At 49.6% G+C, this 22,675-nt stretch overlaps 1 protein-coding gene and 1 pseudogene across 2 annotated transcripts in view; one reads left to right on the top strand and one right to left on the bottom strand.

Moving 5' to 3' along the window:
• Positions 1-766: 766 nt before the first annotated feature.
• grid2 (glutamate receptor, ionotropic, delta 2) overlaps positions 767-22,675 on the top strand; it is a gene marked incomplete at both ends in the record, with an annotated part of 437,190 nt that continues 415,281 nt past the window's right edge. Inside the window, one exon of the mRNA XM_084439644.1 lies at positions 767-857. Within this exon, the coding sequence (XP_084295770.1) occupies positions 767-857 (91 nt within the window). The remainder of the gene's footprint in view (positions 858-22,675) is intronic.
• The window catches only part of LOC311310750, a 35,457-nt pseudogene continuing 28,485 nt past the window's right edge, over positions 15,704-22,675 (bottom strand). The window contains exon 2 of the transcript in view: positions 15,704-15,792. The product of the transcript in view is annotated as an uncharacterized misc_RNA (transcript). The remainder of the gene's footprint in view (positions 15,793-22,675) is intronic.

Below are 22,675 nucleotides of genomic sequence, written 5' to 3'. Positions count from 1 at the left end.
TCCGTATAGTTGCTCCTCTCGCGGGCCTCCTCCCACACGCTGTACCGAACCCACCGAGAGCGCTCGAGAATCCGCCGGCTCGAGAATCCGCATGCGGAGCCGTCATCGCGCGCATCCCGTGGTCAATTTACAGTTGGCTTTTTCTGTCGCAGAAAAGAGTGGTTGGTCTCTACGGTTGGCAGCATCTCTGGATATGGGAATCCTTGTGAAATATACATGAATTTCACGGTGTTTTTGACATCTGTTTGCCTCATTTGACATTTATTTTTCATCACTGACATTTACGGGCGCAGTCTGTGGAACCGTTTGAAAATGGAAGTTTTGGTGATTCGTTTCGTCCGTTGAGGCTGAGCAGGATGCGTCGTGTGTGAGGCGAAATCACAGCCTCCTCCAAGTCGTGCCCGGGACCTGCGTGTGAAGAAACGCCATCAGATCTGTCCAAATATTTATCAAACATCGCATTTGGTCTGTATTTATTATGCCTAGTTGGGATTGATGCGTCGGCGTTGGATGCGGCTGCGGATCCCCGTGTTTCAGCGTGGTCTGATGTAGGCGCGGGGGATTTCTACAGGGTAAACTGGAGAACGTATTCCTTCTGCTCGACCCTCATCACCGACATTTCAAGTAAAGACTCGAACGCTATCCAGAGATACAGCATCATCCCTATATGGACTAAATCTTCCTTCCTTGGGATTTAAAATTGTCCGTTCACACGGAGCTTGGTGTCACGCTTCTTTGGAGGAAATAGCCTTAAACTGCGGGAGACATGAAAGTTGTTCCAGCTATGTTGTTGCTCCTGGCCATATTCTGGAGTCAGGAGTGGGAGCCCGTTCTTTCAGATTCAATCATACATATTGGTAAGTTGTGCTTCTCCAGGCTTCACCACTGTTACAATGCTGCTCAATGACAATCGCTGTGGGGAGATGTAGGCTATAGCTACAGCTTATATTTTGCCACAGACATATCATGTTTTGCCATCACGTAACATTTCTGTGGACAATGTCACCATCACGGGGGTTGATGTTGGTATGCAAATACAGTATGAATGATAATTCGATTTCGATTCGACAATTTGCATAACAGTAATTTCCAGCTAAACCTTTCTTATTCGCCATTGTGGGAGTAACGAGACATGAAGTTGACTGGAAGATTGTGTAGATTGTGATTATGTAAGCATTTTTAGTTAATAGCATCAGGTTCCCAATTATAGCCTACCATATTTTCGTTGTTCGATAACGCTATCTAATGAAGATATTTAGTGAATCCGGCGAAAGAATGAAAATGTGAAGAAAATGTTCTACCATGTTGAACCATTTCGAAATATCAATTCTCTGCGTGGCCTCAGTCTGTCGGCTCAACGCGCGTGCAGTGTGAAAACAGGTGGTTTGAGAATTGCGTGATGCCGCTGTAGAAGGAAATGTTGCGGGGTTTTCTCCTCACGATGCCCGCACAATAAGGCTAGGCGCAAATTGTTCTAGCGGGCTATTTGCGTGTGTGTCAGCTCTGGGGGAGCCTATCCTATGATCTCTGTGCTCGCGAGGGGGGTAAAGAGGGAGAGAAGGAGGGAGACGCTCCAGCACGTCCTCGGGAGTGTGAGCGGGACAGGCTCCCATTTGGATGGAGAGAGAGAGAGAGAGAGAGAGAGAGAGAGAGAGCGCGAGAGGGAGATTCTCTAGCCATGATGGTAGCCTATAGTTAACGCACAGTCACCTGTCAGCAATGTCAATGACCATTTCAGGTTTCACGCATCGGCATTATCTTGATGCATACAACAGCGTTTGAACACACGTTAAATAATTGTGTATATTTTGGGACCACAGGCTAACTGGAGACCAGTCCTTAGGCCATGCTATACTGCAGTAGTAAATGTGTTTATAATGATTATTAATAGAGGCAAAGTATGACTGCGGTCACCCAGTAGGTTATCTTTCTGCCGCGTAGGCTACCTGGCTCTAGGCTTGCGTGTCATTATTCCGCGAGTAGAATGCCAGAAGATCATTGTTGAAGTTATTTTTTCCTCGATAAATAACGCAGCCCTTGGTCGCTCTTGACTCTGTTTTCCTCTGCACTGTCGATCGATAGTTCATTTCCTTTTCTAGCCGCAAGTATTTTGAATCATTACATAAAAGTTTATCCCCCTCCAAGCCCCCCCCCCCCCCACCCCCCTCTACGCACTCGCTCTCTCTCCCACCTCATTGCACTGGAAGCTGGAGACTGAGTCACTAATGTGATAGGCTATTTGTTGCAAGGAAAGCAGGGCAGAGAGAAACGGCACACACAGCCTACGGTAGGCTATATAAAACCATCCGTACCGTCTAGACCTACAGAGGCCCGACTTAAATCAGAGTAATAAAGAACTATACAGCCTAAGCATCTCTTTGACGATGTCAGACGTAGCCTAATCCTCTCCTAATCCCTTTGTTGCTGTTAAAGAAGGAACGGTTGGGGAATAGCGCATCATCAGGGTCTCTGCATTCACACCCCCCCCCCCCTCCCCGTGACGCGACGGGGGCATCAGACGTTTGGCAGCGTTTTTCACGGTTTCCCCTCGCGCATTACCGGGATTGCCGCCCGTTTCCGCGGAGGGAGCGCGAGCCTCTCCAGTCATCCGCATGCGCAGGGGGGCGACAGCGCCGTGCACTGCATGGCAATGGCCGCGCCACTTTATGAGCCTATTCAGAAAGTCACCGTGATTTATGTAGCTAGAAAGCCCCAAAGTCCACCGGTATTATCCGCGCTGCCGTCCTTCCAGAGTACATCCACCCGCTCAGCAGCAGCCCAACCTATCGGGAAGCCAAAACAGTCGCCCCCCCCCCCCACCACCCATCAAACGACAGCCCCCCCCCCCCCTTCACGGTTCGGTAGTGGCCCCCTTGAAGATGAGGGAGAGTAAGGGATCTGCGTGTTTAAATAGACGTCCTCCTTTCCGAAAACCTTGTTCTCAGCAGCGAGTGATAAATATGCCCCAGTTTAAACGGTGGGGTGTGGGTTTCATTATATTCCCTCTAGTGGGTAGGCTACTGTGAGTCTTAAAGCCTCTCCGTGAGCTAATATCTCGACCCCCTCCTCCCCCATACACCCGATGTGAAATAATAAATAATGTTATAATCTAATCATGATTTATCTGTGAAATCATGTTCATTTTATAATTACCTTGCGATTGGCTCCTAATATATCATCCACTGGGATATCATATGTCTAATGGGGGGGGGGGGGGGAGCCCTGAGTTCCTCTTTCTGGGCTTCTGTTTCTATACTTCACCATGGCAATGGTTGGAATTCAGAGCCTGCTGTGTGTGTGTGTGTGTGCGTGTGTGTTTGTGTGTATGTGTATGTGTGTGCGTGTGTGTGTGTGTGAATGGCTCTTCCTGGCTGTTCCTGGCTGTTTTGTTAACCAGTTTCACGGCTGTCAAGATCTCTTCCTGTCTTAAATTATGACCTATGTGCTGGTGTGTGTGTGTGTGTGTGTGTGTGTGTGTGTGTGTGTGTGTGTGTGTGTGTGTGTGTGTGTGTGTGTGTGTGTGTGTGTGTTCATTCGAGCGTGAGGTGCATCAAATCCAAACATTGGGTTATATATCTGTGCACTTTGACAGAAATGCTGGTTGGAGTGTTTTTCTTACTGCTGGCGGTTCAGCACCTCAGATTAACCCTGTGTGTGGATGAGGCTGTAGGGATGAGACTGTAGGGATGAGGCTGTGAGAGGACTGTAGGGAGGCTGGATGAGGCTGGAGGGATGAGGCTGTAAAAGGAGACTAGAGAGGCTGGATGAGGCTGTATGGATGAGGCTGTAAGAGGAGACTATAGAGAGGCTGGATGAGGCTGTAGGGATGAGGCTGTGAGAGGACTGTAGGGAGGCATGATGAGGCTGGAGGGATGAGGCTGTAAGAGAAGACTGTAGAGAGGCTGGATGAGGCTGTAGGGATGAGGCTGTAAGAGGAGACTATAGTGAGGCTGTAGGGATGAGGCTGTGAGAGGACTGTAGGGAGGCATGATGAGGCTGGAGGGATGAGGCTGGAGGGATGAGACTGTAAGAGAAGACTGTAGAGAGGCTGGATGAGGCTGTAGGGGTGAGGCTGTGAGAGGAGACTAGAGAGGCTGGATGATTCTGTAGGGATGAGGCTGTAGGAATGAGGCTGTGAGAGGACTGTAGGGAGGCTGGATGAGGCTGTAGGGATGAGGCTGTAAGAGGAGACTATAGAGAGGCTGGATGAGGCTGTAGGGATGAGGCTGTGAGAGGACTAGGGAGGCATGATGAGGCTGGAGGGATGAGGCTGTAAGAGAAGACTGTAGAGAGGCTGGATGAGGCTGTAGGAATGAGGCTGTGAGAGGACTGTAGGGAGGCTGGATGAGGCTGTAGGGATGAGGCTGTAAGAGGAGACTATAGAGAGGCTGGATGAGGCTGTAGGGATGAGGCTGTGAGAGGACTGTAGGGAGGCATGATGAGGCTGGAGGGATGAGGCTGTAAGAGAAGACTGTAGAGAGGCTGGATGAGGCTGTAGGGATGAGGCTGTAAGAGGAGACTATAGTGAGGCTCTAGGGATGAGGCTGTGAGAGGACTGTAGGGAGGCATGATTAGGCTGGAGGGATGAGGCTGGAGGGATGAGACTGTAAGAGAAGACTGTAGAGAGGCTGGATGAGGCTGTAGGGATGAGGCTGTAAAAGGAGACTATAGAGAGGCTGGATGAGGATGTAGGGATGAGGCTGTAGGGATGAGGCTGTGAGAGGAGACTGTAGAGAGGCTGGATGAGGCTGTAGGGATGAGGCTGTAGGGATGAGGCTGTGAAAGGAGACTAGAGAGGCTGGATGAGTCTGTAGGGATGAGGCTGTAGGAATGAGGCTGTGAGAGGACTGTAGGGAGGCATGATTAGGCTGGAGGGATGAGGCTGGAGGGATGAGACTGTAAGAGAAGACTGTAGAGAGGCTGGATGAGGCTGTAGGGATGAGGCTGTAAAAGGAGACTATAGAGAGGCTGGATGAGGATGTAGGGATGAGGCTGTAGGGATGAGGCTGTGAGAGGAGACTGTAGAGAGGCTGGATGAGGCTGTAGGGATGAGGCTGTAGGGATGAGGCTGTGAGAGGAGACTAGAGAGGCTGGATGAGTCTGTAGGGATGAGTCTGTAGGAATGAGGCTGTGAGAGGACTGTAGGGAGGCTGGATGAGGCTGTAGGGATGAGGCTGTAGGGATGAGGCTGTGAGAGGACTGTAGGTAGGCTGGATGAGGCTGTTGGAGGCTGGATGAGGCCAGATGACGCACACACACACACACACACACGCACACGCACACGCACACGCACACGCACACGCACACGCACACATACTGCAGATACTGTATCTACTGTGTAGGATGATACCTCTGTTCATGTTGTGGTGTTCCATAGTGTTATGGTGTGGAACTACCCTGGTTCTCTAAGCTCAAACCTCTCCATGTGACAGCATTGCTCTGGAGTTATCCTGCTATAGTGCCGAGTTCTGGTCTTAAGCTCACATTGTACCCTGAACAGATGATGGACATACTGTATCTGCAGCATCGCACCTCTTCATGTTGCAGTGTTAACAGTGTCACTGTTATTACATATATTATATTGCTACAGTGTTACCGTGTGACAGTGTCACAGTGTTCTATTGCTACAGTATTACAGTTTTACAGTGTCACTGTGTCCTAGTTCCCTCTGCCCTTGTGTTGGTGTCTTGTTTGGAATCCCTCCATGTCCTTGTCTGGGTGATTGTCTGCACCTGTCTCGTTATGTCTTGTTGCACACCTGTATGTTGTTCCTTGATCGCTCTCCCAGTGTATATATGTCCTCCTGTTCCATCTCCACCACCCAACCTTAACAGTTACAGTGTTATATTGTAACAGTGTTACAGTATTAAAGTGTTACCCTGTCAGAGTGTCACTGTGTTATATTGTCACAGTGTCACAGTGCAGAGAGAGAGAGAGAGGGAGAGAGGGAGAGAGGGAGAGAGAGAGAGAGGGAGGAGGTCTGTCTACAGATAACATGTTGCAGGTAGCACAGATGGCCATTTCTATTTTGGGGAGGCAACAAGTCCCTATATCCCGAGAACATACTGGTAATGAATATGACATGTGTGTGTGCATGCTAGACAAGACTGTCATGTAGGGTTTGGCTTAATCCCCTCCTGTCTCTGTAGTACAACATACTTTCATCTACAAGGTGTGTGTGTGTGTGTGTGTTCTCCCTGGTCGTTCTCTGACTAGCATGACTCTCGTCTGTATTAGGTTGTTACGTCCTGTTTCTTTACAGCTCAGTGGAGCTCTACAACGACTTCTTTCTTTCTCTCTCTCTCTCTCTCTCTCTCTCTCATACACACACACACACACACACACACACACACACACACACACACACACACACACACACACACACACACACACACACACGCCTCCATCCAGAAATATCTCACTCTCTCCAGTTCTGGTAAAAGGCGGACATGTTTCTAGCTGGCATTGTGGAGGAGTGGAGCAGACAGAGTTTAGCCTATGACCTGTCAGATGGTGACGCACACTCTTCATATCAAACCCCCCCCCCTCTCTCTCTCTCTTTCTGTCTCTCTGGCTGCGCTCCGAATCGCATACTACCCTACTATATAGTATGCCAAAACAGAATGTAGTATGTCCCAATACATAGTATGCCACATGCAGTATGGCAAAAATACCAGGATGTCCTACTACATCCGGTCGTATTTTGCAGTATGCAAGCCAGCAGGCTTTTCTGGCTATTCTGACCCACAATCCTGTGCGCAGCGGAAATGAGCGTCACGTGCAAGTCGTGACAGCTGTAGACGAATGTCGCGTTATGGACAGCGACGGATGTGGGCAAATTTCAAGACGCAATGTTATGACAATAGTATGTTCCAATTGGATGCCTACTGCTTGCAAAGTACGTACTTTCTAAGGGCAGCTGTAGTAGGTACTGGTAGTAAGTAGTAGAAGTATGCAATTTGGAACGCAGCCTCTCTCTCTCTCTCTCTCTCTCTCTCTCTCTCTCTCTCTCTCTCTCTCTCTCTCTCTCTCTCTCTCTCTCTCTCTCTCTCTCTCTCCCCCTATGTCCCTAATGCTAGCAGTGTGTAGTAGTAGTAGTTGTATTATGGGCTGCTCACACGCTTGCGTTTGACGCCATTCACTTTCAATGGCTGCAGCCGAATGGCATTCTGGTTCCCTTGTTGTCCCGGTGCGTTGCGTTGCCTGCGTTGCTAGCGTCGAAAGTTGAGAAATGTTCAACTTTCAAATGTGTTGCTGGAGCTGCCGACCAATTAGATGTCTTGACGGAGAAAGACATCATCGCAAGGCGGGATTTTCATATTTTTCGATACCAAGATGGAAGACAAACTTATCATCGCTGTTTGTTTACGGCGGGTTTGCAGGATAGGATGTAACCAAAACCTGCAGGCACCAAGTTCACGTCACCTCAACCACAACGCATAGACGATCGCCACACGTTCCACCAGATTAGCATCCATGACAGCACTAAACGAAAAAGCCGGGTGGGTTTTCAAAATAGTGCGCGCTAGCAGGTTCGGAAAATCTACTGGCTGTTGCGAGCGCAGTTTCGGACAATGTGATTGGTTGTTGTTGCGTGTGGCAGACACGCCTTCCGCCATACGTTGACGGACACGCATCAAACGCAAGCGTGTGAGCAGCCCGTAGTATTAGCAGCAGTAGTAGCAGCAGCAGCAGTAGTAGTAGTATTAATGGTAGTTGTGGTATTAGTACAGTAGTAGTAGTAGTAGAGGTAGTAGTACAGTAGTAGTACAGTAGTAGTAGTAATAGTAGTAGTGGTAGTAGTAGTAGTAGTAATGGTAGTAGTACAGTAGTAGTAGTACAGTAGTAGTAGTAGTAATGGTAGTGGTAGTGGTAGTAGTAGTAGTAGTAGTAGTAGTAGTAGTAGTAGTAATAGTAATAGTAGTAGTGGTAGTAGTACAGTAGTAGTAGTAGTAGTAGTATTAGTAATGGTAGTAGTAGTAGTGGTAGTAGTAGTAGTAGTAGTAGTAGTAGTAGTAATAGTAATAGTAGTAGTAGTACAGTAGTAGGCAGTAGTAGAAGCAGCCATAGCATTAGTAAGAGCATAACAGTGTCTGTTAGACCATAATTGAGAGACTGAGAACCATCTATCCCTGTCCCTTCATCTGTTGTTTTTTCCTCTCACTCCGTTTCTCCTGCTGTCTCCTCCTCTCTCCAAACCCTCTCCCCCCTTCTCTCCTCCTGTCTCCAGACCCTCTCCCTCCCTCTCTCCTCTTCTCCTGCTGTCGTCTCCTCTCTCCAGCTCTCTACTCCTTCTCTCCTGCTGTCTCCTCCTCTCCTGCTGTCTCCTCCTGGCCCTCTCACTTCCTGCCCTAGTCGACCCCAACTCCACTCTCAAAAGAGAACTGGATGCCTCTCTTCTTCCTGTTCCATCTCTCCCTCCACGCACTCTGCCTTCTCACTCTCTCCCTCCATCCCTCCTTCCTTCTCCGCCCTCCCCTCTCTCCCCCTCTCTCCCTTTCTCCTGATGGTGCAGGTGGCTTTTCTGTACCGCAGTCTTCCCTTGCATCAGATCAGAAAGGAGCGCTCTCTCTCCTCTATCTCCTCTCTCTCTCCTCCCTCTCCTCCTCCATCTTCCCTTCTTTGTGGGTTTGCTCCTCATCGAACCGTCTGCTTTCACACAGGACTCATTTCCTGTCCTGTCCATGGGGAGGCAGGGGTACGTCTCCCCATTCATGTTTTCAGAGGTATTTGAGGTGCGTTTTGATTTCCCCTGGCTCCTCCCTACCTCCGAGGTGCCACGGTCCCGTCGTTGACTGTGTCGTACTTTATTAATAATAATTATTAATATAATTTGAGCGCACCTCAAGCACAGTATGTCGCAGTTCATTCTCTCTCTACCTTTATCTGTCGATGGTGATGGCTGCTGTTACTGTAAAATGACAGAAACCTCTCCTCCACCCCCCCCCACCCCCACCCCCCCATAACAATCCTTATGCAAATGCCTCATTCAATTACTTTCTCTCCTAAGCATGCGTCTAGCACATCTTTAAAAGTTAAGCTTCAAATCCTCTTTGCGAGGAGCCCACTGTAATCATGTGGTTGTTGTCGTTTTTTCTCCACTAATTCCTTTTATTCCGTTTGACCTGGGAAGGGTACGTGTGTGTGTGTGTGTGTGTGTGTGTGTGCGCGCACCGTGTGTATGTGCGTGTATGTGTGTGTGTCAACTGTGCCTTAGAGCAAGTTAAGGCCGGCAGCCTTAAGCAGGCCGTTCAGAGGACGACGGCAGAATTCAAACAGACAGTGTTGTTCATACACGCTGGAGTCAGCTGCCTGGGGTCTGCTGCAGTCCACAATCGTCCAGCCACAGGGCAAGACTGAGAGAATGAAGCCATATGAGGTGTGGTGTGTTTGTGTGTTGTGATGTTGTCACTGACAGTGTCTGGATTGGTGTGTGAGGGCTTGTGAGTGTGTCTGTGTGTGTGTGTTGTGGTTGGAGGACGAGTGTGTAGCGAGCTGTAAAGCTAGCTGTCCAAGGACAACTGAATCCAGGGGGGTTGTTGGGTAGTGGGGGGAAGACTTATAGTAGCGCACCAGCACACTGCACAGATCGGCCCTGCCGGCCCGGGGCTCTGAGCAGCCACCTGGCCAGGACAGACAGACAGGTGGGGACACCGGTGAGCAGATAGACCGACAGACAGGTGGGCAGACAGGCAGACAGGCAGACAGGCAGGCAGGCAGGCAGGCAGACAGACAGACAGACAGGCAGACAGACAGACAGACAGACAGACAGACAGACAGACAGACAGACAGACAGGCAGGCAGGCAGGAAGACAGGACAGAGCAGAGCAGAGCAGAGCAGAGCAGAGCAGAGCAGAGCAGAGCAGCTGGGTGAGTGTAGCCGTAAGGGAACACTGTCACACACCAGGTGTCTAATCTCACTGGATGGTGCAGGAGGGAAAACTCCTGTAGGCCACAGCTCGGACTCTATTGTCTTCCTCTACTGTCTCTGTCGTCTCCACTGTTTTTACTATCTCTACCGTCTCTAATGTCTCTAAATCTCTCTCTCTGCCTCTACTTTATTTTTAAAAAACTTTATTTTTACTCTAACTGTACTGGCTCTCCTTCTACTGTCTGTAACTTCACTGTGTCGACTCAACAGCCTTTGTTTCTATAGTTTCTCTGACTCTGACTCGCTGTTCTCTCTCTCTGATGTTACGTGACCCCGTCTGACCTCTGCTTGTTCACCCAGCAGGCTAGGTACCGACAGACTGCCCAGGGGCTTTTTTTTAATTAAGTTTGTCCGTTGCCGTGGAAACGGCGGGTCTGCGGGGTGGATTGCTAGCCTGCTCCTCCCAACACGCTCAGCACTGCCCCCTGTGGAGGAGCTTATATCGCGACCCTTGACTCCATCATGCTACTCATCTCACCTCGCACAGTTTAATACAGCCCATCCATCTCCCGACACACACACACACACACACAGACACACACACACACACACACACACACACACACTGGCTCACACACCAGTAATAGGCAGCCGTCCTCAGGAGGTTTGGAGCTGCAGTCTCACCTGTGTCTGAGCTGACCTTTGACCTTTCACGATCAGGGTACTTTAACAGCATTATAGAAACCACACACCTCATTACCCCTGTTGCGCCTCCACTCCCTCACAGGAGTGTGTGTTTCTGTGTGTGTGTTTTTGCATGCCTGTGTGTGTTTGTCTGTGTGTATGCCTTTGTGTGTGTATGTTTGTGTTTGCCTGTGTGTGTGTGTGTGTGTGTGTGTGGAGGGGTGGGGTCTAGATTCATAACCACTGAGCTGACCTCTGACCTCTGGCACCCAGCCTGTCAGTGTTGGGAGTTCCAGTGACAGAGGAAAGATGACTCTGGGTTATAGCATAGTAGCTACTGTATATATATACACACACACACACACACACCCACACACACACCCTGGGGGGGACAGTGGGTGTTGTCATGATGAGGTGTCATCATTCCCGCTAGCATCTCCTCTCACCTCCGTATCCCAGCCACCCAGGGGCTGGTTAAGGCAGTGGTGGTGTTGCCTGGGCAGCAGCTTCTAAACACAAAGAGTAAACAACAAAGAGTGGTAGACAGAGAGGATGAGAGAGAGAGAGAGAGACAGAGAGAGAGACAGAGAGAGAGACAGAGAGAGAGGATGAGAGAGAGGATGAGAGACAGAGAGAGGGGATGAGAGAGGGGATGAGAGAGAGAGGATGAGAGAGACAGATACAGAGAGACAGAGAGAGAGGATGAGACAGAGAGAGGGGATGAGAGAGAGAGGATGAGAGAGACAGAGAGACAGAGAGAGGGGATGAGAGAGAGCGGATGAGAGAGACAGAGAGAGAGACAGAGAGGATTAGAGAGAAGATGAGAGACAGGGGATGAGAGAGAGAGGATGAGAGAGACAGAGAGAGGGGATGAGAGAGGATGAGAGAGACAGAGAGAGAGACAGCGAGAGAAGATTAGAGAGAGGATGAGAGACAGAGAGAGGGGATGAGAGAGGATGAGATAAAGGATGAGAGAGACAGAGAGGATGAGAGAGAGGATGAGAGACAGAGAGAGGATGAGAGAGACAGAGAGAGACAGAGAGGATTAGAGAGGATGAGAGACAGAGATAGAGGATGAGATAGAGGATGAGAGACAGAGAGAGGATGAGATAGAGGATGAGAGAGACAGAGAGAGGATGAGAGAGAGAGGATGAGAGAGAGAGAGAGAAAGAAAGATGTTGGTTAGAGCTGGCTCCAATGAGAGATTAGACAAATTTGTTAGTTAGTTTAAACACATAGCTTGGGGCACAATGGACCTCCTTTTTTCTTCTCTCTCTCTCTCTCTCTCTCTCTCTCTCCCTCTCTCTCTCTCTCTCTCTAATTGGAGTGAGTTAATGATCTAGAGCCGGAGTTGCAGTATGCCAGTGCTCCCCATCTTCCAGTACTAGGCTGCAGCCCGAGACACAGACTGGCACGCTGGCACACCCTCCACTCCCCCCCCCCCAACGCCTTCATTTGGGATTCCACCCAGACATCCTCATGTCTGGCACAGCGCTCCACCCCTCCGCCCTCCACTGCCAGCCTCTGGAAGACAATTAGGCATCGCTAGCTGTGATGTCGCCATGGGAGGGGCTTAATTACTATAAGAGACATGTCAGAGCGAAACGACTTGCCACGCTGTCATCAATCACACCGCTCTAACTTCCTACGGCTACACACCCACATGCTGTACACACACACAGACCCACACACAGACACGCACGCACATGCAAGTATAGCCGAGTTGAACTGGTTTTAAACTCACTCCTCGTTATACATTAAATACCGCCCACTCACGCCATCGAAGACAGACCGGCTTGACGTGTTCGCAAATCCGAGGACCTGGGTTCGAAGTTGTGGGAGGCCATAGGAATGAGCAATGCACAGACACCTGTTAGACGCACACACACACACACACGCACCACCTGTTAGACGCACACACACACACACACGCACGCACACTCACACATGCACAGAGCAAGTACTTTGTGTGGGTGCGTGCGTGCGTACAGTACATCCAATTGTGAAATGACAACACCGAAAGGTCAAGGGTTTTGTTATTGAAAGCCGAGCCGAGCGTCTGTCTTACACGGCTCTTTGCTCTTTTGTACTTTGCCGTCGTCGTTGTTTTCATTTCTTCCCCGGCTGTCTTTGGTTCCCGCTCTTAATTCTGGCTGTCAGCTCCGGGCACCGGGATGCACGGCATCTCAGACCACCTGCCCGGTTGGAAACGTTTCCGCCGGAGCGCCGCTCTGGGCCACGCCCCCCCCCCCCCCCCCCCCGCGTTTCAGGGCCCCCCGGTCCTAATCAGGCCGAACGGTCCGGCTTGAGAAAATGGCTGAGTGAGATGCAGACACCGCTGAGCTAGCCGGGTGAACCCCCCCCCACACACCCCCCGCCCCTCCCCCCCAAACTCCCCCTCACTAAAATCAATTGAGCCGTCATGGGGCCTGGTTCGGGGAAGGAGGGCGTGGCAGACGGAGCGGGGCGCTCAAAGCTAATTAAAGTCCTTCTGGAGACCGGATGAGGGAGCGGCTGATTTAGTCGTGCGTTCCGCCGGGCATCGGGCCCCGATCCAGCTCCACGGTACCGAGAAAAGCAACGAGTGTCTGTGTGTGTGTGTGTCGGGGGGGATGGGTTCTGGTGGGGGGGACACACACAGTAGTGCAAGGGCATTGGGCCCTGTGACGGGATAGTGTCCGGTCCAGGGGGTGGCGCTACAGAAACGGGAGACGGGCTCCCGGCCTAGGGGCCATTCAGGTCTGGCAAATTAAAGCTAACTTCATGCTTGGATGGCCCTGCCAATGGAGTCTGGTTGGTGTTGGTGTGTGCGTGTGCGTGTGTGTACTATGTACTATGTTCTCTGTAAAGCGCATTGTGTTGCCTCTGGGTATGAAATGCGCTATACAAATAAAGCTTTGATTGATTGATTGTACACACGAAGGAAGGAGGAGCAACGACATGAGCGAGGTCTGCTGGTATGATAAAGATCGCTTTACATGTGCGTGTGTGTCCGTGCGTGCGTGTGCGTGCCGTAGCGTGCCCATGCGTCCCAGCGCACGTGTGTGTGTGTGTGCGTGCGTGTATGTGTGCCTGACATACTCCTCACCCGGCAGAGAGAATCAGAGTGACAGGAGATAATACATTCTAATAGAAAAGATGAGCAGGATGGACCTAATCCCTCCATAGGTGGGTGGGTGTCAGATCCGACAGTCCGATCCGACATACCCCACTCCGCCTGTCACTCAGCACAGTGTGACTGTCCAGCAGAGAACAGTAGGTGGCACGTCAGCGATTATTAATCCCTTTTTCCATCTTTGCGCAGTTTGAACCAGCTGGGGCTGCGGTGGCCGTGCCCTTAAGGTCCAGGGTTAGTGTCTGTTTTGGGGGGTGTAAAAGAAACAGGTGTGTGTGTGTGGGGGGGGGGGTGGGTTGTAAACATGTTACTGTACTGTAGTTGTGGCGGTAATACAGTGGCCCTGTCCTGTTTCATGCTCGAGTCTAACATGAGGGCTGTCAGTGAGACAGATGATATCGTTACATCTGTTTCATATGCGTGTGTGTGTGTGTGTGTGTGTGTGTGTGTGTGTGTGTGTGTGTGTGTGTGTGTGTGTGTGTGTGTGTGTGTGTGTGTGTGTGTGTGTGCGTGCGTGCGTGCGTGCGTGCGTGCGTGCGTGCGTGCGTGCGTGCGTGCGCAACTGTCTGGATATGATCCTATAGAAATCGTTTGTTTACTGATTATGTCAGAACTATGTATCTCTCTCCTTATTGTGCTGGTGTTTATCTTGCATTCATGCTGAATGGGACAGGAATTTAACCAATACGTCTATGATAAAGAGCTTAGCAGTGACAGGTTAATGACAGTATTGTGGTGCTTATCCACCCTTCGCTCACTCCTCGCTCGGTCATTCCACACTGATTGGCCGGCTGGAGAGAAGTTGTCATTGCGTGTCTTACATAAAAGCAGTTGTTCGATTTCCACTTAGGATTATTCCTCCAGCTGTGAGCTAGTATGTCTCAAGACAAAGAGGCTTTTAGTGGAGTGTCTCCATTTCAATAAGCAGGAGAGTACTGTTACCTCCCTTGAAACGTGGGTCTGATTACTCAAACACTAGGGATGTGAAACTATTGTAGGACTTCAACTTTTGTGCGGTGTGTCTGTGTGTGTGTGTGTGTGTATGTGTGTGTGAATATGTGTGTCAGTGTGTGTGTATGTGTGTGTGCGTGTGTGTGTGTGTGTGTGTGCCTGTGTGTGTGTGTGCTTGTGAACAGGAACAGGGCTAGTATGATCAAAGAGGAGCAGGTGAAGCTGGCTCTGAGTCATCAGGCTGGAGGAGGAGGAAGACGAAGAGGAGGAGGAGGAGGAGGAGGAGGAGGAGTGAAGTGAAGTGAAGTGAAGCAGAGTCCGGGTGCATGGTTGTGAGATTGTGTTATCAGACAAACTTAGAGGAAGGAGCTCTGCTGATCAAAAACACTCTCCCAGATGTGTGCCTCTGGGCTCTCCGTCTCATCTCACACACATTCACACACACACACACTCACTCACTCACTCTCTCTCTCTCTCTCTCTCTCACACACACACACACACACACACACACACACACACACACACACACACACACACACACACACACACACACACACACACACACACTCCCTCACTTGCTTGCTTACGGTAGTCCATCGTATCCGATGATGACTTCTACTTCTTTTGGTGAGTTTTGAGGTGACTGTGAAGTCCAATGCGAGAGCCATATGGTCTATGGCCGTAAGGGCATATGAACTCAGTATTAGTTGTCATTTTGGCTGCAGTGTCCATTCCTCCCCTGCCGTTTCCTTTCCCTCGCCTCACTCCTCTCCTCTCCAGAGCGCTGTAGTCCAGCAGAGCAAAGTTCCCTCCAGTAAGAGCTTTCTGAGGCAGAGCTTTCCAGCTGTGTGTACTGTATTCCACATCTCTTGAGTGCTGTTTTGAGCTGGTCCTTGAATCCTCGCTTTTAACCTCCCACAGATCGCTGGCCACGATGTAATTGACCATACAGCAGTTGCCATGAAAGCCTGTCCTCTGACTTTCTGACGGTGCGGCCAACCCATCGCAGTCGGTGCTGAAGAAATGGGGGCTCCATGCTCTTGGTACCGGTTCTCTTCAGGACTTCCGTGTGCGGTACACGGTCACGCCAGGTTAGCCCAAAGGATGCGCTGGAGACATCTGATGTGGAAGTTCTCCAGCTGGCGGATGTGGCGCCGGCACAGGTTCCAGGCTTCACAGCCAGAGAGTAGTGTGGAGACACAGATGGCTTGATAGACCGCTACCTTGGTGTGTGCTATCTTTGTTCACAAACACCCTCTTACGCAGCCTACCAAAGGAGGCTGAGGCAGACTTTATCTGGTTCTGAACATCATTGTCCATAAACAGTTTTCAGAGAGGATACACCCAAGATATTTAAAGTCTGGGACTACTGCTAAATACGTGTTGTCGATGTTGAAGACAGGTGATAGCGGTGGAGTTGGGGGAGGTGAGTTCCACTGGCAGAGTACCTCCGTCTTTGCAGTGTTCACAGTGAGACTTAGTCTGCTATAAGCTTCCACAGCAGTCGTTAATGTTGCATGCAGAGCCTCTGATTAAGACAATTACAAAGTCAGCCTATTACCACCTGAAGAATATATCAAGGATTAAAGGATTTATGTCGCAGCAGGATCTGGAAAAACTTGTCCATGCATTTATCTTCAGTAGACTCGACTACTGTAATGGTGTGTTTACAGGTCTCTGAATCGATCAGACAGCTGCAGCTGATTCAGAACGCTGCTGCTCGAGTCCTCACTAAGACCAAGAAAGTGGATCACATCACTCCAGTTCTGAGGTCCTTACACTGGCTTCCTGTCTGTCAAAGAATTGACTTTAAAATACTGCTGTTGGTTTATAAAGCACTGAATAGTTTAGGGGCAAAGATATAATTCTGATCTGCTGCACGTTATGAACCATCCAGACCTCTCAGGTCGTCTGGCACAGGTCTGCTTTCTGTCCCCAGAGTTAAAACAAAACATGGAGATGCAGCGTTCATTTTTTATGCTCCACATATCTGGAACAAATTCCAGAAAACTGCAGGTGTGCGGCAACTCTGTTCTTTTAAATCAAGACTGAAGACTTTTCTTTTTGCCACTGCTTTTTATTAAATCAAATAATTATTCATTCATACACTGCGCTGTAACTTTTATTCCTGTATTTTATTTTTCCTGCATTTTGTTTTAAATGTTCTTTTTTGCATTTCGTTTTATATGACCTTATATTTGTTGCACTTTGTCTTGATGCTTTTAATGACTCATGTAAAACACTTTGAATTGCCTTGTTGCTGAAATATGCTATACAAATAAACCTGCCTTGCCTTGCCTCTGATGTATGTGCCACAAAGGCACAGTCATCTGCATACTGTATCTCCACTATGTTTACAGTTTTGACCTTAGTAGCAGCCTGGGGCTTCCTGGTAACAGAAAGAAGGGATATTCCGCTACTATTGCCGCAGGTAGACTTCTCACCTTTCCCTTTGTAAATGGTAACAATATTTGCATCCCACCATTGTTGGGGGACTGCTTCATGCTTCCATACGTCGGCAATAAAGTGAAAACTTGCTCTAGTGCAGAAATATCCTCCCTGTTTAAGGATCTCTGCAGGGATGCCACCAGGGCCAGTGCTCTTGTTGTTTTTAAGTGACTTAACTGCAGCCAGGACTTCAGAGAAGGTTGGTGGAAGATCCAGTTCTTCAGTGGTTGGGTAAATGGGCAGCTCCTCCAGAACTGCCAGATCAGGAGTGGCAGGTTGGTTCTGGAAGTGTTCAGCCCATCTATCCACAACTTTCTTCTGGTCCTTTATGAGGGTTGAGCCATCAGCGGACTTCACGGGGGGAGAGAGAAGAGTTCTTGGGGCCAATGTCGTTTTTCACCTCAAATTCCTTGATTTCTCTGGCCAGTCATTTTTCAGTTTTCTTAAAACAGACTGCACCTCCTTCCTTGATGTTCTCCAGTGCTGCTTCAGCCTGCCAGATGTAGGGTTGTTCAAAGCTGGTGTCCAGCATGGTTTTGATTGATTGATGAGTTTTTGTCAAACCAGTCCTGATGCCTCCTCCGGCGGTAGCCAATGGACTTGGCTGCTGCTTCATATAGCTTTGAGCTAAGACAGGTCCAGTTGTCATCAACACTGCCTACTGGGCTCAGGAGGGAGTCGATTTCCTGCAGCTTCCCAGCAATGGAGCATCGTAAGTTATTCCAGGCTTCGGCTTCTTCAAGCCGGGCCCAGTCCAACCGCTTCTTGCCAGTTTTTCGTAGACGGACAGAGGGTTCTTATGTTCCATGCAGCCAATTTCAGGGGAAATTGATTATTTCTTGTTTTTCGACCGCTGTAGTGGAATGCCCCGGTAGGTGCGATACCCTACCCGGGAGGTGTAGAGTGGGCATTGTGTAGATCACCTTTTCTAGGCCTCCCCCCAGATATGGGGTGAGCAGTACGGCTCCCAAATAGGACTGCTCAGTCATACAGGGGTCTGCCAAAATCATCTGCAACTCCAATCCCAGCTGATAGCGACCATTATAGCCATGTATTGCTGACATGCAGGGGTCTGACAAGAGGCTCCCAGTTCATTCTCACCTGCCTCCATTACCAGATTTCCTATCGCTGCCAGACTTTGATCCGGTTTGGAATCCAATGCTGTTCTGGATCCACCAAGGTCAGAAGGAGAGACCTGTGCAATAATGTTTTCAAGTGCCACTGGGGTTGCCAATCTGTCGTGGCCCGCCTACGTGTTCCTCTCTCAGGGTGGGCTCCCCTAGCCTTGGTCTTCCTGGACTTACCAGCAAGGCAGCGGGGCAGTGACTGGTGGATGGTGCACTGCTGCCCTTCGATCCCCTACCTTTTAGCCTGAAGTCGCGAGAGTCCAGTTACCGTGTGCTGCCACGTGGAGGCAAGGCGAGGGGTCTTGGTGAAGTATTTTTTTTAATTGAATTGAAACCTTTATTGCCCCAGAGGGAAATTTGTTTAGCACACGTCAAGCATACAGAAAACATTAAAATGTACGCCCATCACCAACACCACAATGTCACCAACCACCATCATCGTCATCACCATCCTCACCAACATCATCGCATCAACATCATTATCACTGCAACAGGCATCAACAGCTGTTCAATAATTTAATGCTTCTTGGCACAAAAGAAGTGCTGGCTCGTTTTGTCCTTGTTTTGGGCACTCTAAACCTGCGTCCAGAGGGGAGTAGGGGGAACTCTGAGAAGAGTGGATGGGAAGGATCGTCCAGTATTCGTCTGGCAAGGTTGATGGTATATTGATCAGAGAGCTGAGAGAAGTACTGACCTCGGAAGGCTTACCCACGTGGCTTCCTGTATCCAGGGGGTCGGCCAGCGGTAGGAACTAAGGGAGGGGGTTCCTTGCATACCTACATGGAGCGTCTAGACGCATCACTAAAACCTCGCTAGCACACACACACACACACACACACATTCACACATACACACACAAACACACACACACACACACACACACACACACACACACACACACATTCACACATACACACTCACACATACACACACACACACACACACACACATGCTCTCACACACACGCACTCTCTCTTTCACTCACACACTGACACATACTCACTCACTCACTCACTCACTCACTCACTCACTCACTCACTCACTCACTCACTCACTCACTCACTCACTCACTCACTCACTCACTCACTCACACACTCACTCACTCACTCACTCACACACACTTACGCACTCACACACACTTACACACTCACTCACACTGTTTACTGGCTCTAGGAGTGGCAACGTCTCATAAGGAAACACTACGCTGCATGTCTGAGGAATAAAGTGCTATGCTTCACTGCTGCATGGTTTTCTCTTAATAAGCAAGTATGTTTGTGTGTGTGTTTGTCTGTGTGTGTGTGTGTGTGTGTGTGTGTGTGTGTGTACTTACCTAGCCCAGGGCATTGTTGCATAGTGACAAGGGCGTGCGAGGCTGGGGACCTGGGGGGGGGGGGGGGGGGGGTTCTCTCTCCATAAAAGACAATAGAATTGCTTCTGCCTTTGTGATGCTAATGTAGGCTAATGTTTGATATGCATGCGGTGTGAGGATGTCCTTCAGGGCTGTGTTGATGAAGTAGGAGGAGGAGAGGAGGGAAGGGGAGAGGAGATGAGAGGAGAGGAGGAAAGAGAGGAGAGGGACAGAGGTGTATTACTGTAGGAGGATCCGTATTAAAGACTGATCACACGCTTTTCTAAATGCCAACTGTGTTAATGCTCTACTCCTTTTCACTTGGGTGTGTTTACCATATAAGCAGTGTAGCTGCTTGTATACCTGACATCTGTGTCCGTTCGTGTGTGTGTGTGTGTGTGTGTGTGTGTGTCCGTCCGTAGCATGAAATTTAGAGCAGTCAGGAGTAGCCAATACCTTTGCACACCAGCAGAGGGCAGTATAGATTGCTCACAAAGCTACACCACTTCACCACCTGGGTGTGATTTTATAGCTTACATGTGATACACGCACGCACGCACGCACACACACACACACACACACACACAGGCCTATGTTCTGTGATGTGTGTGTGTGTCGGTGGAGTGTTATCTCTGCTGTCCGTCCTCGTTAGTGGTGTCATCATGTGGGCTATAGAGCTGATTGGTATCTTTATTGGTTTTGTTTAATATTGCAGCTAATGGCCTTCACGACCCTTCATCTCATGCATAGTCCTGCCTTCACTCGTCGGTTGTAAAGCTCCAATCAACTGGCCCCGTGTCGTAAATCTAATAACATAAACGGCTGGCTTTACGACACGGCCAGTTCTTATTGGTTCGTCGCCGTGCCACTTTAATTTGTAAGGCGGGGTCCCTAATCACCCCACCATGTCTTTCTATAATTCTCTCTCTCTCCCCCTCTCTCTCTAATACTCTCCCACCTCTCTCTATCTCTTCCTCTCTCCCCCTCTCTCTCCCTCTCTAATACTCTATCCCTCCCCCTCTCTCTCCCTGTCTCTCTCTTTATCTCTCTACCTCACCCTCTCTCTCTCCCTCTCTCTCTCTCTCTGTTTCCCTCCCTTTCTGTCTCTCTCTCTCGTTTCCCTGGGTGTGGTCAGGGATAGTGGTGATTATTCACAAGGCAGTGGTACTCTGACAAGGCCCAGATGAAAGAGCCAGCCCGCCCGATGCACCGAGGCGCCAGGATGCAATATCTGTTCATTTCCGTTTTCAAATGTAGATGGTGCAGACCGAGCATTCATGGAAGCCATACACTTTATGATATATCATAAACGCCAGTCAACAAGCTGGTTAGACACCCTGGGCTGGCCTCGTAACGAGCCGCCAAGGTCGGGAGGGTCAGGTAATGGAATATGTCCGCCTTTATGATCTTTACAGGGGACTTTATGAAGTTCTGTGGCCACTGGTCGACGAGATATTGTTCCTGCTCGAAGAAGATTAAAGTGATATCTTATTCATGGTCTCCGCCCGAGAGGTTTATCACCAGCTACTTCCCTCCTATTAGCATTAGCATTATGACCTCACGTCCTGTCTGGAATATGATATCACGTCCTAACCCCCCGTCCGGCGTGTACAGTATGTTCCGCTGGTGAGAGGTTGTCCGTTTTAACGGCCATGCTCCGCCTCCTCCAAGTCGTCCTTCCACTCAATTACATCTACTGGGTCAATATTTGCCAGAGGTTCGAAGTCTGGAGGAGTGAGCCCGCGCGGCTCCACTCTGAAGCTCTGGCCGGTTGGACTGTGTGTTGTTCCTCCGGATTCGTTTGATCGATTGAGATTGTGGTAGTGGATGAGTCAGGCACCGGAGGAGGAGAGGCGCTTTAAAGGGCAAAGACAAGGAGAGAGGGTAGGAGAGAGGGAGAGAGAGAGGGGAGAGAGACAGAGAGGGGGAAAGAGGGAGAGAGAGAGAGGAGAGAGGGTAGGAGAGAGGGAGAGAGGGAGAGAGAGAGAGGTAGAGGAGAGAGACAGAGAGAGAGAGGGGAGAGAGACAGAGAGAGAGAGGGGAGAGAGACGGATAGAGAGAGGGGAGAGATGGAGAGGAGAGAGGGAGAGAGTGAGAGAGGAGAGAGGGAGAGAAGGAGAGAGATAGAGAGAGGAAGACAGAGAGAGAACAAGAACGAGAGAGCAGGAGAGAGAAAGAGGAGAGGGAGAGAGAGATTGAGAGGAAGGGAGAGAGAGAGAATGAGAACGAGAGAGCAGGAGAGAGAGAGAGAGAGAGAAGGACGAAGAAAGAGAGATCGAGAGTGACATTTCAGAGCCAAGAGAGAGGGATTGTGTTTGGTTGTGTCTACAGTATATGTGCATTTTTTATGTACAGTATGTGTGTGTGCATATGTGAGTAATATATGAGATGGACAACCAGCCCCGCCCTCTCGTAAAGGCAGTATCACTGTCCCTCAGCCCACACAATCAAGCGCCTATCCTTCATTTGCATACAGTGTCCCAGACTAGCTCCCCTTATAGAAAGCCTATAAACAAGATGGAGTGTCGGATACTAAATCACACAGCAGGCAATCTCACCAGAAAGGATGGACTGCTCGCCTGCATGATGCTCTCAGACACACAAGGACTCCACATATCACATCAGTCCTGAGTGCTTAGGTCTGGGTGTCGGTCAGAGACACGTGATCTGGTGAAGTTTGGATGCGGTCGGTGCAGATGCGGTATGCGGCTGACGAGGTTTGGATGTCGTACGGTGTAAATATCACGATTGATTAGGTCTTGTTGTTGGGATTGTAGATGTGAGATTGGTGAGGTGTGGATTTTAGTGGTGCCAGAAGTGGCTTGGATCAACGCTCATCTGAGAAGCGCAAATATCGCCTCCAGAACATGCCCTTGAATTTGTCTTTCGTCAAGTGGTGAGAACAGCAACTATGTGCGACAGATACAGTACGGAACACAGTTTATTACAGGATCCGTGAAGAAGAACGTACCTATGACACGACCATGATGTCAGAGGTGGGAAGCCCCTTTCTGACACACTGTATCAAGCACGAGCCATCTCAAGTATAAGGTCATCATGTTGAACTGCGATTACACGCAATTACACCAGTGCACACGCTTGTCACACTTTCAGAAAAGACTATTTCACGG

This window comes from Borostomias antarcticus, assembly GCF_949987555.1.
Source record: "Borostomias antarcticus genome assembly, chromosome: 6".
In the NCBI taxonomy this organism is placed as follows: Eukaryota; Metazoa; Chordata; class Actinopteri; order Stomiiformes; family Stomiidae; genus Borostomias; species Borostomias antarcticus.
Note: the sequence above shows the minus strand (reverse complement) of the source record. Positions and strands in the feature narration are given on the sequence as shown.